This window comes from Saccopteryx bilineata, chromosome 1 (assembly GCF_036850765.1).
Source record: "Saccopteryx bilineata isolate mSacBil1 chromosome 1, mSacBil1_pri_phased_curated, whole genome shotgun sequence".
Taxonomy (NCBI): domain Eukaryota; kingdom Metazoa; phylum Chordata; class Mammalia; order Chiroptera; family Emballonuridae; genus Saccopteryx; species Saccopteryx bilineata.
Window position 1 is genome coordinate 135,649,088 of NC_089490.1, and position 14,501 is coordinate 135,663,588.

At 45.9% G+C, this 14,501-nt stretch overlaps 1 protein-coding gene across 1 annotated transcript; it reads left to right on the forward strand.

Annotated features, from left to right (window-relative positions):
* The first annotated feature begins 1,051 nt into the window (after positions 1-1,051).
* Positions 1,052-5,354, forward strand: NKX3-1 (NK3 homeobox 1). Its single transcript, XM_066267334.1, has 2 exons — positions 1,052-1,416; positions 2,517-5,354. Exons 1-2 carry the CDS (start codon positions 1,119-1,121, stop codon positions 2,933-2,935), a joined length of 717 nt encoding a protein of 238 aa, XP_066123431.1. The 5' UTR covers positions 1,052-1,118; the 3' UTR covers positions 2,936-5,354.
* Positions 5,355-14,501: the final 9,147 nt, after the last annotated feature.

The following is a 14,501-nucleotide window of genomic DNA, read 5'->3' on the forward strand; positions in this document are numbered from 1 at the left end:
TAACTTTCAAAAGAAAATGTTTTATTTTTTTTGAAATGCAAAAATGAGAGAAGAAAGACCTTCCCATTGCAGAGGGTGGTTCTCTTTGACAGTTGCTTCATCCACAATAACCTACTTCCTATCTCTTCTCCCCAAACACACAGCATACTATCATTTTGAAAAGGCTACAGTCAAATGCAAGCTGCCATAGGTCAAGACTTCAGAAAAGTTTCATAAATGAAAATTGTTCATAAGAACACCTGCATACCAGATTCACCAATTGTTAATATGTGAACCCATTCACTTTATCACATAGAATGGATCCATCTGAAGCACTGTTTCTGAACCATTTGAGGGTAAATTACCTATATCGTGTGATTTTTGTCCCTGAATACTTTGGTATTCATTTCCTAAAAATATTTGTTTATACACTCAGAGTGGTGTTATCGACTTCAGTAAATTTAACATTGATTCAATACGTTAAATCCATCATTCCTATTCCACTTTTATGAGTGACCCCAATAATGTCCAGCACGGACTCCATCCCAGGGTCCGGAGCTGTAGTTAGTTGCGATGTCTCTTTTAGAGCCTGAGTAGATCGGCTTTGCTACCAATCTCTCCTTGTCGCGAGGCACCCAGAACTCTCTCCTGTAAACTGAGAGGGTGGTAACAGTCCCACCTCTCTCTTTGTGAGTAAAGGTGCTTTTACCAATCCATAAGAACTAAATGGAGTATTTCTCTTCTGCATCATTATTCCCCGGAATCATCCAAACATTTTATTGTGGGTTGAGGCGAAGGAGACCCACTTTGGCTTTTCGCTCTCAGCCTGGGAAAACGAGGCAGAGCAGAAGAGGCCAGCCAGGAAAGACACGAAGAAGGGATCTGTAAAGGAACCGAGAGGGAGAAGGGACTGAGACCGTGCGAAGGGCAACCCTTTTCCTCCCCATCACCTGGAGCACAGGACGACCAATCGGCAGCGCGGTCCAGGTTCCCGCGGCCAATGGGAAGGCGGCGCGGCGCGCGCCCCCAGGGTTATAAGCGCGCGCGGGCGGCGGAAAGTGAAAGTGGAGTGGCTGCCGCAGGCGCAGCTCCGGGTGTCCCCAACCCGGGCGCCCGAGCGCGCTCGCGGAACCGACGGGATGCTCCGGGCTCCCGAGCCCCGGCCCAGGGAGGAGGGGGCGGCCACGCGCACCAAGCCGCTCACCTCCTTCCTCATCCAGGACATCCTGAGGGACGGCACGGCGCAGCGCGGCGGCCACGGCGGCAGCCCGCACCCCCGGCCCTCGCCGCCGTCCCCTCGCCAGCGGGGCGCGCGACGACCTGCAGAGCCGGAGCCCCCGGGGGGAAGAGGCGGCGCTGGTGCTCAGGGTGACGAGCCGAGCCCTTGGGCCGGCGCCGCGCCCGGGGAGGCCGAGTCGCGGGCGGAGACCGAGCCAGGTAAACCCGCGAGGCCCGGGAGGCCGGGCTGGGCCGGGCGGGGTCCTGTGGGTTGCGAACCGGCCTGCAGGCTGCGCGAGTGTAAGGCGGGTCCAGGGCGCCCTTCCCGGAGCTCCAGCTGCAGGGATGCGGGCCCGCAGCTCCAGGCGGAGGGACCTCGCTGCCTTCCGCCCGGGTGCGCCTCAGAGATGAGCCCTGAGCCCCGGTGTCCAGGCGGCGCAGGATGCACACATCGGCCGGACTCGCCCGCGTGCTGCTCCAGGCTCCGCGGGCTCCCCGCATCCTGGGCTCAAAACCCGGAGTGCATGCAGCACCCACCGTCCCCCGAATCCCAGGTGAAACCGGGACCCCGCTGCCAGCCACCCTGCGGCTCTTGATCGGTACCAGCTCCGTGTTACCTTTTGACAATTACAGTAACTAATGTATCACAAATAACTGATAATTACTTACTAATATGAATAAATAGGATTTGCCCAGCAAAGACCCCCTTTGCTTCCAAATCAAAGAAATAATAAAACAATAAATTTGGGAGTTTCCTCTGGTCTTCAAGACATACAACACCCTTGGAACATTAAAGTAAAATTATTTTCTTTCCCATCACTCCTTATGAGACACCCTAATGCATCGCCTCTTTTAGAAAAAAGGGAGATTAAAGCCAGAGAAGGTGCTTGCCTTTAGCCCTCATAGCCTCTCCTAACACACAAGCCCTCTCCTGCTGTGGGGATGTTAATATCCCATGCCTTCACAAGGTATCTTATTTTTTGGTGTCTTCCTGCCTCCTTTCTCCCACTGCTCCTCTACATATATCCAGAATCCCGACTTAGTTCTACTGGACGATATGGCAGGAAGTTTTTACCACTAACAGCCTCTTACTTTGGGTTCTTGATGGCTATTAGAAAACTAATACATAGTATACATATGCACTCTCTCCCCACTCAGGGGAGCTCCTTAGTCATGTGAAAAAAGTGAAATGTATCCAAGATGACATTGGGCTGTTTGTTCACTCACTGCAGAGATAAGGCTGGATTGAATTCTGCCCTCCTCCCTGCTAACATGTAACTTTTCCCTTCCCATCCCTTCTTTTCCCCTCTTGTTTCCAGATAGGCACAAGGAGACTTATCTGTTGGACTGTGACAACGCCTTAGGCACCTCACCAAACCTTCCCCAAGCCCCCAAACAGCCACAGAAGCGGTCTCGGGCGGCCTTCTCCCACACACAGGTCATCGAGTTAGAGAGGAAGTTCAGCCACCAGAAGTATCTGTCAGCCCCTGAAAGGGCTCACCTGGCCAAGAACCTCAAGCTCACGGAGACGCAAGTGAAAATATGGTTCCAGAACAGACGCTATAAAACCAAACGAAAGCAGCTCACCTCGGACCTGGGCGTCCTGGAGAAGCACTCCCCCTTGCCAGCCCTGACGGAGGAGGGCCTCTCCAGAGCCTCCCTCCTCCCCATGTACAGCAGCTACCCTCACTACCCCTACCTGTGCTGCCTGGGAGGTTGGAGCCCAGCCTTCTGGTAATGCCAGCTCAGATGACAACCATGCGTGATCAGAAACTGCACTCCTCAGGTTCTCTTTCCGCGAGGGCCAGGGAGGACTGAGGAGCAAGGGGCGTGCAGGCCAAAACTGTTGGAGGTTTGCATGGAAATTCCAGCTTCTTCACTGGTCAGCCAAGGAGAGATCTGGACAAGTAAATAATTTAATATCCAAATAGTTTCCCCAACACATAACATAGATCATTCTTGCTTTTAGAGTCCTGTTGCAGTGGGGAGGAGTGAAGTCAAGGGCTGCTTCCACCCTGTGTCTGCTGTTGTGTGAGCTGTACACATCACTTCTGAGGTGCCGTTCCTATGACTCTATTCTCTGATGTCACAGAGCATTGGCTCGGAAGCAGCTAGCCTGAGAAAGAAGAGGCAGCCCAGATGAGGATGGCACTTAAGTTCAAGAGCTTCATTGGCCTTGGAATACAGCCAAGGTTTCTTTCTGTCTCTGTAAGAGAGAGGATTTTGCAAGAAACCTGTCATGCTCAGCGAACATTGGCTTGGCCTGTGGAGACGGGTAGGAGGGGATGAAAAGATAAGCTTTTTCTTATACCTTTTTAAAGAGCATGCCAGCTTAAGTATTTGCAGGGTGGCCCAAGGAGACCAAGAAGCAGTCACTGTGGGTTTAAGACAAGCTGGGTAAACAGAACACTACTGTAAGAAGTGGGCCCAGCTAGAAGAATCTCCATGTGTCCCAAACAGCAGCCAAAGGGGAAGTCTCCACACTGCAGCTGTGGGCACTGCGATCACATCACCAAAAAGGTAAAAAAGAAAAAAAAGCCTAAGCCTCCTCTGCACCTTTTGCCCTGGGCCTGAGGATTTAGAACGGGAAGGTTCCTGGCATTTTCAGGCTGTGTTGCACACCACATCGTGACAGGCCACATAATTCTTTATGCGCCTGCCTTCTTATATTTTTTGTTCCTTTTCCACATCAGTCACCCATTGAGTGGCTTCTTTTCAGTCCAGACTTTTAGTCTGGCTATACCTAACATGTGCCTTCCTTATTTAGCCTGAGATCTGGTCTATTTTTTTCCCCCAAAAACTTATCTTTCCTGGGTTACAAAAAAAAGGAGGGGGAAGGGCAGATTCTGAATTGGTTAAAAGACAAGCTTTTTTTTGGGGGGGGGGAGTATCTAACAACTCCTGCTTTTTTGTTTGTTTCTTTTAAAAATATACAGCATTAAATCCCAAATCCTATTTAAAGATCTGACAACCCCAGAAGGTCACTGCTGCTTTTATAGGACTTGCCAGTGGCTGTTGTTACAGTTCAAAATCTGACAGCCCTTAGGGGTCCCTGCAGGCAGAGGCAGTGAGAGAAATGGCTTTCACACAAGGGAAACAGTACAGAGTGCAGGGTCCACCCCCGGCACACATCCAGGGGAAACTGAGGGCTCATGGTGGGGGTGCGGGAGAAAAGGCGGCCTGGACCTTACAGAGCCCAGTACCCTGCTCAAGCTGACGGGCTTGAGAGGACTTCGCAGGAAGTGGCTAAGAAAAAATAAACAATTTTCAAAACACAATATTATTGTGACTTCCATCACAGAACAAGCAAACAAAACACTGTTCAAATGCTTCAGGAACTGTGTTTAATGCCTATATATATATATAAAAAAAAAAATGAGTCCCCAACCTGAGTCACCTTGTGACTTCAGAGAGAACAAGAAGAGGATAAAGGAGAAACGTGGCCACCCTCTGTTCTCATTCTATTATCTCAGGTGACCTGGTGGAGGGGAGACATCAGAATTAAGAAAGCCAGTCACTAAGGAGGTACCCCGAGGCCTGGAAATCTCTTGATTCTACCACTTAATTCTTTTTAGTGAGAAACCTTTCAATTTTCTCCTATTAAAGGGGCCAATTTACTGTTGGTGGCAAAACTGCCTAAGTTAATAGATAGTTGGCCGGTTTCACACCAGTTTCTATCGTTCAGGCTCCACGATGAAATATTGTCAACGCCATGTGCGCTGACAACACAGGGAGCAGAGAAGGCAGCGTAGCCTGGCTCCAGCTCACTGTCTCCTTTCACGTGTCTCGTAAGACAAGCATTCAGTGCTGTTCTCTCCACCTTCTCAATCTAATTCTTCCAGCCTGCAATTCTGCAAGTGTTAAACATTTTACTGTGATATATATTATGTTGCCAAAAAAAAAAAATCTTTGTTTAAAATGATTTGGTGTGTGAAGCCCTCTCGCCATTCCCCCATTGGAACTGGTGGAACATCTGAACAGCTAGCATGTTATCTGATGGCTCGTGTTTAACAAATTAGTTTGGGCTTTCCACATGCATAACAAACTCTGCTCTAATCTATAACATATCGAGGCCTGTGACTTGAAGTTTAATAAAGTACCCCCAACTAAACTTTATTTTTCTATGTATTTTTTGCAACATGAGTATTTTTTAAATAAAGAACTGTGTCTTTATTAGACATTATTGTGTGTGGTTTTTTTTTTGTTTTCAAAGACCATCTGTTATGGAGCTCACGGAGTTCTCGTCACCGTGTCCTCCTGCCCTCATCCTGCCTGACAACGAATCTACAAATAGTCAAAAGCAGTGGCATTGCCAACGCAGACAATGGTCATTCTTTTTTAAATGCACTGGCCTGTTCCTGGTCAGTCATGTGGAGGGGAAAGAAATTTCTGTCTTCGGTTAATCACCTGCTCCAGCCCAAGAATGCCTTTTGTTTAAGCAGAGAACATCGGGTGTTTACGTACATTTCTTGAAGACCCTGACAGGAACACATAGACCACAGTAATACTTCCTTTTAAAATTCCCCTGTGGGGTCCCACCAACCCTCCCACTGCAGCTGCTCCCTTCGCCCCCCAGCACCTGCATCTCCCTGAAAGTGTCACCTTCACTTAGGGCAGATAGCACTCCTGTAAGCAACACCTTTGAATCAAAGTCACAGTATTGAAAATAGGTTTAATATAAAATATATAAATAACCCATCCTTTATCTGCCTGCACTTAAATCTCCATTAAATCCCTCAAGCAGAGTGTCTCATGCACCTGATCACCTGAGAAAATTGGTGGGTTTCTGGCCCCCCTTCATGGAAATAGAAGCTTAAAGAAGAAGGTACTTCCTCGAGGTAAAACACATCATCATTTCAAAGTTTGCTCTAACCCTGTAAGTACATTGTACACACAGGTGGGCTCTGCGGCGTGTTCGCAGCGTGAGCTAGTTCTGCCTGTCTGCTGCCTCCTCCCCCACCGTGGAAGGCCCTGAGCGCTCAAATTACAAAGGCTCTGGCAGTAAATTAACAGTGTGGATTTTTTAAAAGCCATTAAAAGTAACTAATCCAGGAAATTAAACAAAAATCTCTCATCTCTAAAGAAAGTTCGCTGCCTCTTCTTTGCCCCTCTTTCAACTTTCCCTGTGTCTGCTGCCCCACTAGGCCTCCTCCTCCCAGCAGCACCCCCCCCCAGCACGCCACAAGTCTGTGGTCCTTGGAATCCCCTTGCTGTCTGTCTCTCAAGCTACTAAGGGTGCAGATTTCACGAGTTGCAGTAGCTTTATCGCTGGTGGTCCCGTTGGCCCTCCTCAGACCTCTTTAGGGAGGCCATTGCTGTCAGAAGGGAAATAGATGCCAGAGATTTACACCTGAAAAAAAGGGTTTTCCTTCTAACTACAAAGCAAGTCATTTTTCTAGGGTGATGAGAATACCATTTCTCTTAAAGCTGACCTTGGCGGGAACAAAGGCCATGACAAGAAAGTCACTTAGCTGTGATGGACCGTGGCATGGACATGCTTTATTGAGAGTGTGCTCAGCTCATGAGATCTGCCCAAGAGGAAGAGAGGACTGCAGGGTTGAGGAGCAGAAGGTGCTGGCCCACCAACACATGTGTGACAGAGGCCTCACACAATACTTGAAGAAGCTCCAAAGCCAGTGTGTCCCAGATTGAGGAAAGGGAGGTCCTTATAACCCCAGGCTCAGCCATCTCCCGAAAGTGAAAGCGGGAGTAACTTGCAGCAATGCCATTCTGTTAGACAGGAAAAGGGTCTCAAGGTTTGAGCAGTTTTTACTAAAGCTATTCTTGCTAAATGTTAAAATGTAGTAGTATTTTGCCAAGGATGAGTTTGACCTAACCCAACAGCCAACTACAAGAAGAAATAAACATGTAACTAACCAAATAGCATATATAAGCAATGGTGAAGGCTTCCTTCAGAAAAACAAGAGCTTTGGATGTGAATCCCTTCTGTCCTTTATTTACAGCAAGTAAGTCAAACTACCTAACAACACGCATGTCTCACTTTGTTTTTCCACTTACTTACTACGCATTCACTGGCTGATTCTTGCATGTGCCCTGACCTGGGATCAAACCTGCAACTTTGGCACATTGGGACAACACTCTTAAAACTGAACCATCTGGCCAAGACAAATACATCTCCTTCTTGAATAGAACACTTCACGCAGCAAACCCCTTAAGTTGGGTACTTCTTGTCAGGGTGAGGCCTGGCCACTGAAGGACACAGCTGTAAGCCCATAGCATCAGAACTCCCAGCAGCTGTGGGATGCAGCTCCCCTGGGTTGGGAGCTTAGTGGAGCACCATGGAATTCACTCTAAGATATATGATCCTTTCCTTGGTCACTCTTAGGACTTTGTTCACTCTCTCATGCCCATAGTCACCGCCAGTCTTCTTAGTAAGGAAATCTGAGTCTGAAGGGTCCAAAGAGGCTCCAAGCTTGAAGTTCTGCACCCAGGCCTGGCTCTTCCCATAACCATCATGAATATGTCACCAGGGCTTGTTTATCCAAGCCCAGAGTTATTTACTGCCCAAGAAAGGGGGTAGGAGCAATAGTTCTGGGACGCACAGAGCTCCTAGTTTAGCCATAGACTTGGCCCTCGCGCAAACCTTTCCAGACTACCCATCGAAAGTCAGCAAGGGAAAGAAGAGGAATCTAGTTTCCATACATGTCCTCCTCTTGCCTCTGTAGGCTTCAGATATGACCTTGACTTATTTCCTGAGTCTGCTCTGGGCCTGATGTGGGGTTTAAGGGAAATCTGTAGGCTAGCTTCCCTGTGTGGCCTCTTGTAACTGGGCTGTCTCCACTGGTTTCCAGCCAATCCAGTGATGGGCATGTCTCTCACTGGGAAGGTGATGGGGTGACATACAGAGGAAGGTCCCATTTACTCCTAGGAATAACTGTGAGATACTTATAGATGGTTTTTAAAGCCTAGAAACTGTGGTGGTGCATAGACAATGCTGACTTTGTTCTGTTGGAGTCCAGCAGCATCTAATCTTGAACACCAGCTGTCCCCACAGTCTCATGCATTGGCAGGGTGGCCCTCACTCCCATGGTGTCAGCCTTCGCTATGTGTTGGAATATCCTGGAAGTCTTAACAAAAGCAAGCAAAGGCCCTGCAGGTAGGGTTCGAGTACCCGCATTTTTTAAAAATACTAATGTTCAGATTACAAACCACTTGCTTAGCCTCTTTCCAACTGGTTTGCCTCCTCCGCCTCTCAGATGCCAGGACAAGGGAGAGCTACCTGGGGTAGCCGGGAAGGGAGGAGCAGCCGGGAAGGGAGGAGCAGCCGTATGGGTGGGGCACGCTCATTCTTTCTATGGAGAAGAGATGTTCAGCTTTTCTTCCTTTCTTCTCAAGCCTCCTCTTCTTGGAATTCCTGACATCATCAAAAGGCCCTCTGTAATCCTGGAAAGCCCAGCTCTTCCCAGGTAATCCTCACTCCGAGCTGAGAGGGACAGCACTACCTGGGTGTGTGGCTAATCCAGAAGTCATTATTACCCATCTCCAACCTCGGCCCATCAGGACTGACAATATAACTCTGACTGCTTGTGGAAGACACTAAAGACTTCATCCTCAATTGTTCTTTTCTTGTCTTTGAGGGGTGTTTGTTTGTTTGTTTGTTTGTTTGTTTGTTTTGTTTCATTTGAGACATGACTGACATATAACATTGTACTAGTGTGAGGGGTAACCATGATGATTTGATATTTGTGTAGACTAAGAAACGATCACCACAGTCACTCCTCTGTCCTTTTCACACATCCTGGAACTACAAAGCCTGCTTGCGCACTGCTGGGAAGGCGGGTGTCATCTAGCATCTGTCAATTAGCGTCACGCTTCCCTGACAACTCATCTATCAGGATTAAGTAGTGTCTTAGCGCTGACATAACATTTACACTTCCTTCTGCCAAATCGGCAATATTCAACGTTTTTTTTTTTTTTTAAGTGTGTGTACAGAGATGGATAAGGTGGAGGGTGGCTCCTAGGAGAGGGAAAGAATATGCATGTGACAACACAGTCTGTGACTAAAATTTGCATGAAATATATGCAGAGTTGGCTTTAGAGCTCCAGCTCAAAGCCAGAAAAGTTTAAATTTGACTTAAACAACCTCTGAAAACAAGAATGATGGAAATGAGTTGGCTCTGTTAAGTTCTTTTATGGAGAAAAAAGCAGGGAATATTCATAACACAAACTTGGGGGGTGGGGAGATGTCATCCTCTCATGGAAAAGTTTGGAATCTCTCACTCGCTCCATGCTGAGAGCTTGTTTATACTAAGATCCTTGATGATTTTTTTCCCTTCAAGGAAGATCTGACTCACCAAAGGCGAACATGTGCAGGTCCCATGCCTTGAAAAGTAAGGTGTGGAATGGGTACTAGCATTGCCATGGCCCCGGGCCCACGAGAGGGTGCTTATTTAGCTTTTACAGTGCTCTAGTCAGAAAGCTCTTACTCCTTTCTGTGACAAAAGCTGACATAAGGAAGATGTCAGCGTGAGTGACCTCTGAATTGAGTTAGACAAGCGAGCCACTAACAGGAGCTTGCAGACTTTTCTTCCTTCTCTCCCTCCATGAGATGTACAAATTGGCAGGGTGAACTGATGAGGGAGGCTGGGGACAAAGGTCCCAGGGCTCCCAGTGTGACACCCACAAAAGATCTCTCTGGGCTTCTACTTGCCCTTATCTTATTAATGAGTAAGTAAGACCCACCATGAATGTATAAATCATGTCAAGAGGCCCTGGCCAGTTGGCTCAGCGGTAGAGCGTCGGCCTGGCGTGCGGGGGACCCGGGTTCGATTCCCAGCCAGGGCACATAGGAGAAGTGCCCATCTGCTTCTCCACCCCCTCCCCCTCCTTCCTCTCTGTCTCTCTCTTCCCCTCCCATAGCCAAGGCTCCATTGGAGCAAAGATGGCCCGGGCGCTGGGGATGGCTCCTTGGCCTCTGCCCCAGGCACTAGAGAGGCCCTGGTCATGGCAGAACGACGCCCCAGAGGGGCAGAGCATCGCCCCCTGGTGGGCAGAGCATCACCCCTGGTGGGCGTGCCGGGTCGGGATCCCGGCCATGCCGGGTCGTGGATCCTGGTTGGGCGCATGCGGGAGTCCGTCTGACTGTCTCTCCCCGTTTCCAGCTTCAGAAAAATACAAAAAAAAAAAAAATTATGTCAAGAAATATCATTGGAAGGAGCTCTTGGACGAGAGAAAGGTAAAGGAACCGGCATGAGGGCTGATGGCGTGGGGAAGGAAAGACTCCACCAGCACAGATGCCGAAGTTCCAGAATCCTTACTCCAAAAATGTCTTTTCGACCGTGACTGAAATGGTGTGCCCTGTTACTGGACTGTTGCCTCTCTTTTCTGCGAGCCAGTTCAAGTGCATGTGAAGAGCCAGGGCGAGGGAGGAGGGACGACAAAGAGTAGGGACTGTCTGGGAAGAAACCAGACGGGTAGTTTTCCATAGCCTGTGGAGCATCTCTGCGCATGTGTGAGTTCACTACCCTTCTTGCCGGCTCCAGATTGACCCCTGAGTGGAGGGATGGCTTTATGTCCTGGAGATTAGGTTTTATTATGGAGACAGATGGAGGGCATGTCAACTTTGGCATCATAAGGAAACAAAAGCTGGACCGGGATCTGAGGAAAGGTGTTTTCTTTACAACCCAAATATATTTTACAAAACCCTGCGGCAAGCACATGCCCCAGAGTAGCAGGATAGGTTTTCACACAAATAACACCAACTTCCCACACAGAGAAACAGCTTGGAGGAAAACGAGGCACATGCTACAACAGGAGGGCATGGTGGGTAGGGTGCTAGGTGACCATAAGCTCCTAAACACCAGAACTAATTTATCTTTGGCAGAACCAAAAGAGTATTGTCCTGAGCAATGGAGACAATATCCCTCCCTACTCTGCACTGAGCTCAGAGAAGTCTGGCACTGAGTGAGGGGAGGAATGAACCCAGACCTCACCTGGACTACTAGGGTTTGTTCTGAGCACTGTACTTTGAAGTACATGGTAGCAACTTCAGAAAAGTATAATTGGGATGGTCCAGGGCTTTGAAACAATCACATGAATAAGAGTTGAAGAAACTAAGAACATTTAACCTGGAAAAAGGAAGTCAGGGCCAAGGGGATCAGAGAAGAGGCTTAGACTTTTTCTGGGTTGTCCTTGGTGGAATCAAGATGACACAGAGCCAAGATCAGGAATGTATGAAAAAATCACTAGGCTGATGTGGGTTCTCTGTCACTGGGAGGTGACAACTATTTGATGAAGAGGTCTGAGGAGAGTGGATATGCCGGGTGCAATGGTAAGATCCTTGCCAGCCCTCTGGTTCTGTGATTCTAGAGAAAAGTATTGGGTTCCAACCTGTCAATCACCTACTAATTGTAAGGAGAGGGCAGATCTCTCAACTCCCCTGAGTTTCAGCTATGCCTCTACTCAATGGAAAAGTTCATCCTCAGAGTAGTGAACTGAATGGAATCAGCTCTTACAGGTCTCATCTCTGAGTCATCAGGGAAACAAAAAAATTCAGAGGCAGTGGAGATCTAATGATTGATACTTGCTGATTGAGAAATGAAATTCTATCCTTGCAGATTCATTCCTGAACCTGAAAACTCCATCTCCAGCTAAAATATAAATATTTCTGGAAGAAGTAATAAATTAAACTTGATGAATCATTAATCACCAAATATGAATTAGTTTATTAACTTACTCAGAGACAACTTGTGCTACTAATAACAAATCACTGTAAAAGATAGGGAAAGGCACAAGAAAGAAGCTGGAGTCTTAGAAAGAAGAGAAAACATATTCTATTTCTGAATTTCATCTAAGTTTAGTCCTGTCCATGTTGATTGCTTTATTGCTGTGTCTTAGAAGCAGGGATTAAATGACTGCATTCTTTTCATGGAAACTTTTTGACTTTAGACCTCAGACATGTATAGTGTTGCCTGGGAAATGGGTGCCCAGAGAAAGGCAACAGCATTGTTCATGGAGCAAAAGGGGTGATGAGCTTTCTCTATTGTACCATTCATGTTTCCTTTTCTCCAACTCACAAATTAGTAATCTAGTGAATATGAAGGGGACAAAAATATATTTTTTTAATTTAACTTTTAACCAAAAATTTCTTCACTCTAAACCTTTTACCTAAATCAATAATTGCTTAGTTTTCTCTGAACACAACATGGCATGATAAAAATCACAGGGATTCCAGCTTTAGGACTGACCTGTAGCCCTGGTTGTCCCTTTATATTGACTGTATGACCTTGGGCAAGTTATTTAACCCTGTTGAGACTCAGATTCTTCATCTCTAAATGAAGGAAATAACATCTCATTTTTTAAAAATTAAGTGAGATAAATCCAGCATATATTAGGTCATCAAGAACTGTCAAGAAAATGTCTAAACTTTATCCAGGTATATACATGAAATTTGCATACTATAATGAAATATATGCAAAGGTTACTTAACACATTTCATATAAGCTTTTCCATGAAGCTACATAGCAAATAATAGTGGCATTTTAATATTTTTCATATTCCAATGAGTTAATACTCTACACATAAAACCACCATATTATTGGACTTGTAAGTGATAGATAGAAAGATAAATACATGATAGATAGATACCATATTTTCCCATGTATAAGACTCACCTTAATTTTGGGCCCAAAATTTGGGAAAAATGTATTACATAAAGTTATCGAACTCAAGTTTTATTCATCATAAAATTTATACAACTCCTCATCACTGTCAAAACTCCCATCCGGTTCAAAACCCTGGGCTTGCCTGGTCAAGGTACAAATGGGAGTTAATGCTTCTTGCTCCTCCCTCTTCTTCCTCTCTCTCTCTCTCCCTCTCTCCCTTCTCTATAATGAATAAATAAAAAAAATTTTTTTAAAGAGCATTTTATGAATTTGACTCCAAAGGCAAGAGAAGTGAAGACAAAAATTAATGAATGGGACTACATCAGACTAAGAAGTTTTTGCTCAGCAAGAGAACTGATAACAAAATAAACAGACAGCCAACTAAATGGGAAATGATATTTTCAAACAACAGCTCAGATAAGGGCCTAATATCCAAAATATACAAAGAACTCATAAAACTCAACAAAAAACAAATAAACAATCCAATAAAAAAAATGGGAAGAGGACATGAACAGACACTTCTCCCAGGAAGAAATACAAATGGCCAACAGATATATGAAAAGATGCTCATCTTCTTTAGTTATTAGAGAAATGCAAATCAAAACTGCAATGAGATACCACCTCACACCTGTTAGATTAGCTATTATTAACAAGACAGGTAATAGCAAATGTTGGAGAGGCTGTGGAGAAAAAAGAACCCTCATACACTGTTGGTGGGAATGTAAAGTAGTACAGCCATTATGGAAGAAAGAATGGTGGTTCCTCAAAAAACTGAAAATACAACTACCTTATGACCTAGCAATCCCTCTACTGGGTATATACCCCAAAAACTCAGAAACATTGATACGTAAAGACACATGCAGCCCCATGTTCATTGCAGCATTGTTCACAGTGGCCAGGACATGGAAACAACCAAAAAGCCCATCAATAGATGACTAGATAAAGAAGATGTGGCACATATACACTATGGAATACTACTCAGCCATAAGAAATGATGACATCAGACCATTTACAGCAAAATGGTGGGATCTTGATAACATTATACGAAGTGAAATAAGTAAATCAGAAAAAACCAGGAACTGCATTATTCCATACGTAGGTGGGACATAAAAGTGAGACTAAGAGACATTGATAAGAGTGTGGTGGTTATGGGGGCAGGGGCTAGAGGGAGAGGAAAGGGGGAGGGGGAGGGGCACAAAGAAAACTAGATAGAAGGTGACATAGGACAATCTGACTTTGAGTGATGGGTATGCAACATAATTGAACGACAAGATAACTTGGACATTTTATCTTTGAATATATGTATCCTGATTTATTGATGTCGCCCCATTAAAAAAATAAAATAAAATAAAATAAACTCCCATCCATTAGCTTGTCCTCATCTATATCTGATGACGAATCACTGTCTTCAACAATGAGTGCAAAAACAAGCGCAAAAAAGTGGGACATGCAAGTAAATCTACAACCACTGTATAAGACGCACCCAGTTTTTAGACCCCAAATTTTTCAGAAAATAGGGCATCTTATACATGGGGAAATATGGTAGGTAGGTAGGTAGGTAGGTAGGTATATAGACAGACAGACAGACAGATAGATAGATAGACAGACAGACAGGAGAAAGTATACTCTAAAGTTCCACAAAAAGAATTGAGTATGGACCCTGACCAGTTGGCTCAGTAG

Bases quoted from the DNA above. Each gene is read 5' to 3' on its own strand.
- NKX3-1 (XM_066267334.1), top strand. From the start codon at position 1,119: ATGCTCCGGGCTCCCGAGCCCCGGCCCAGGGAGGAGGGGGCGGCCACG. The intron at 1,417-2,516 runs GTAAACCCGCGA...TCTTGTTTCCAG, and splicing joins GCGGGCGGAGACCGAGCCAG to ATAGGCACAAGGAGACTTAT.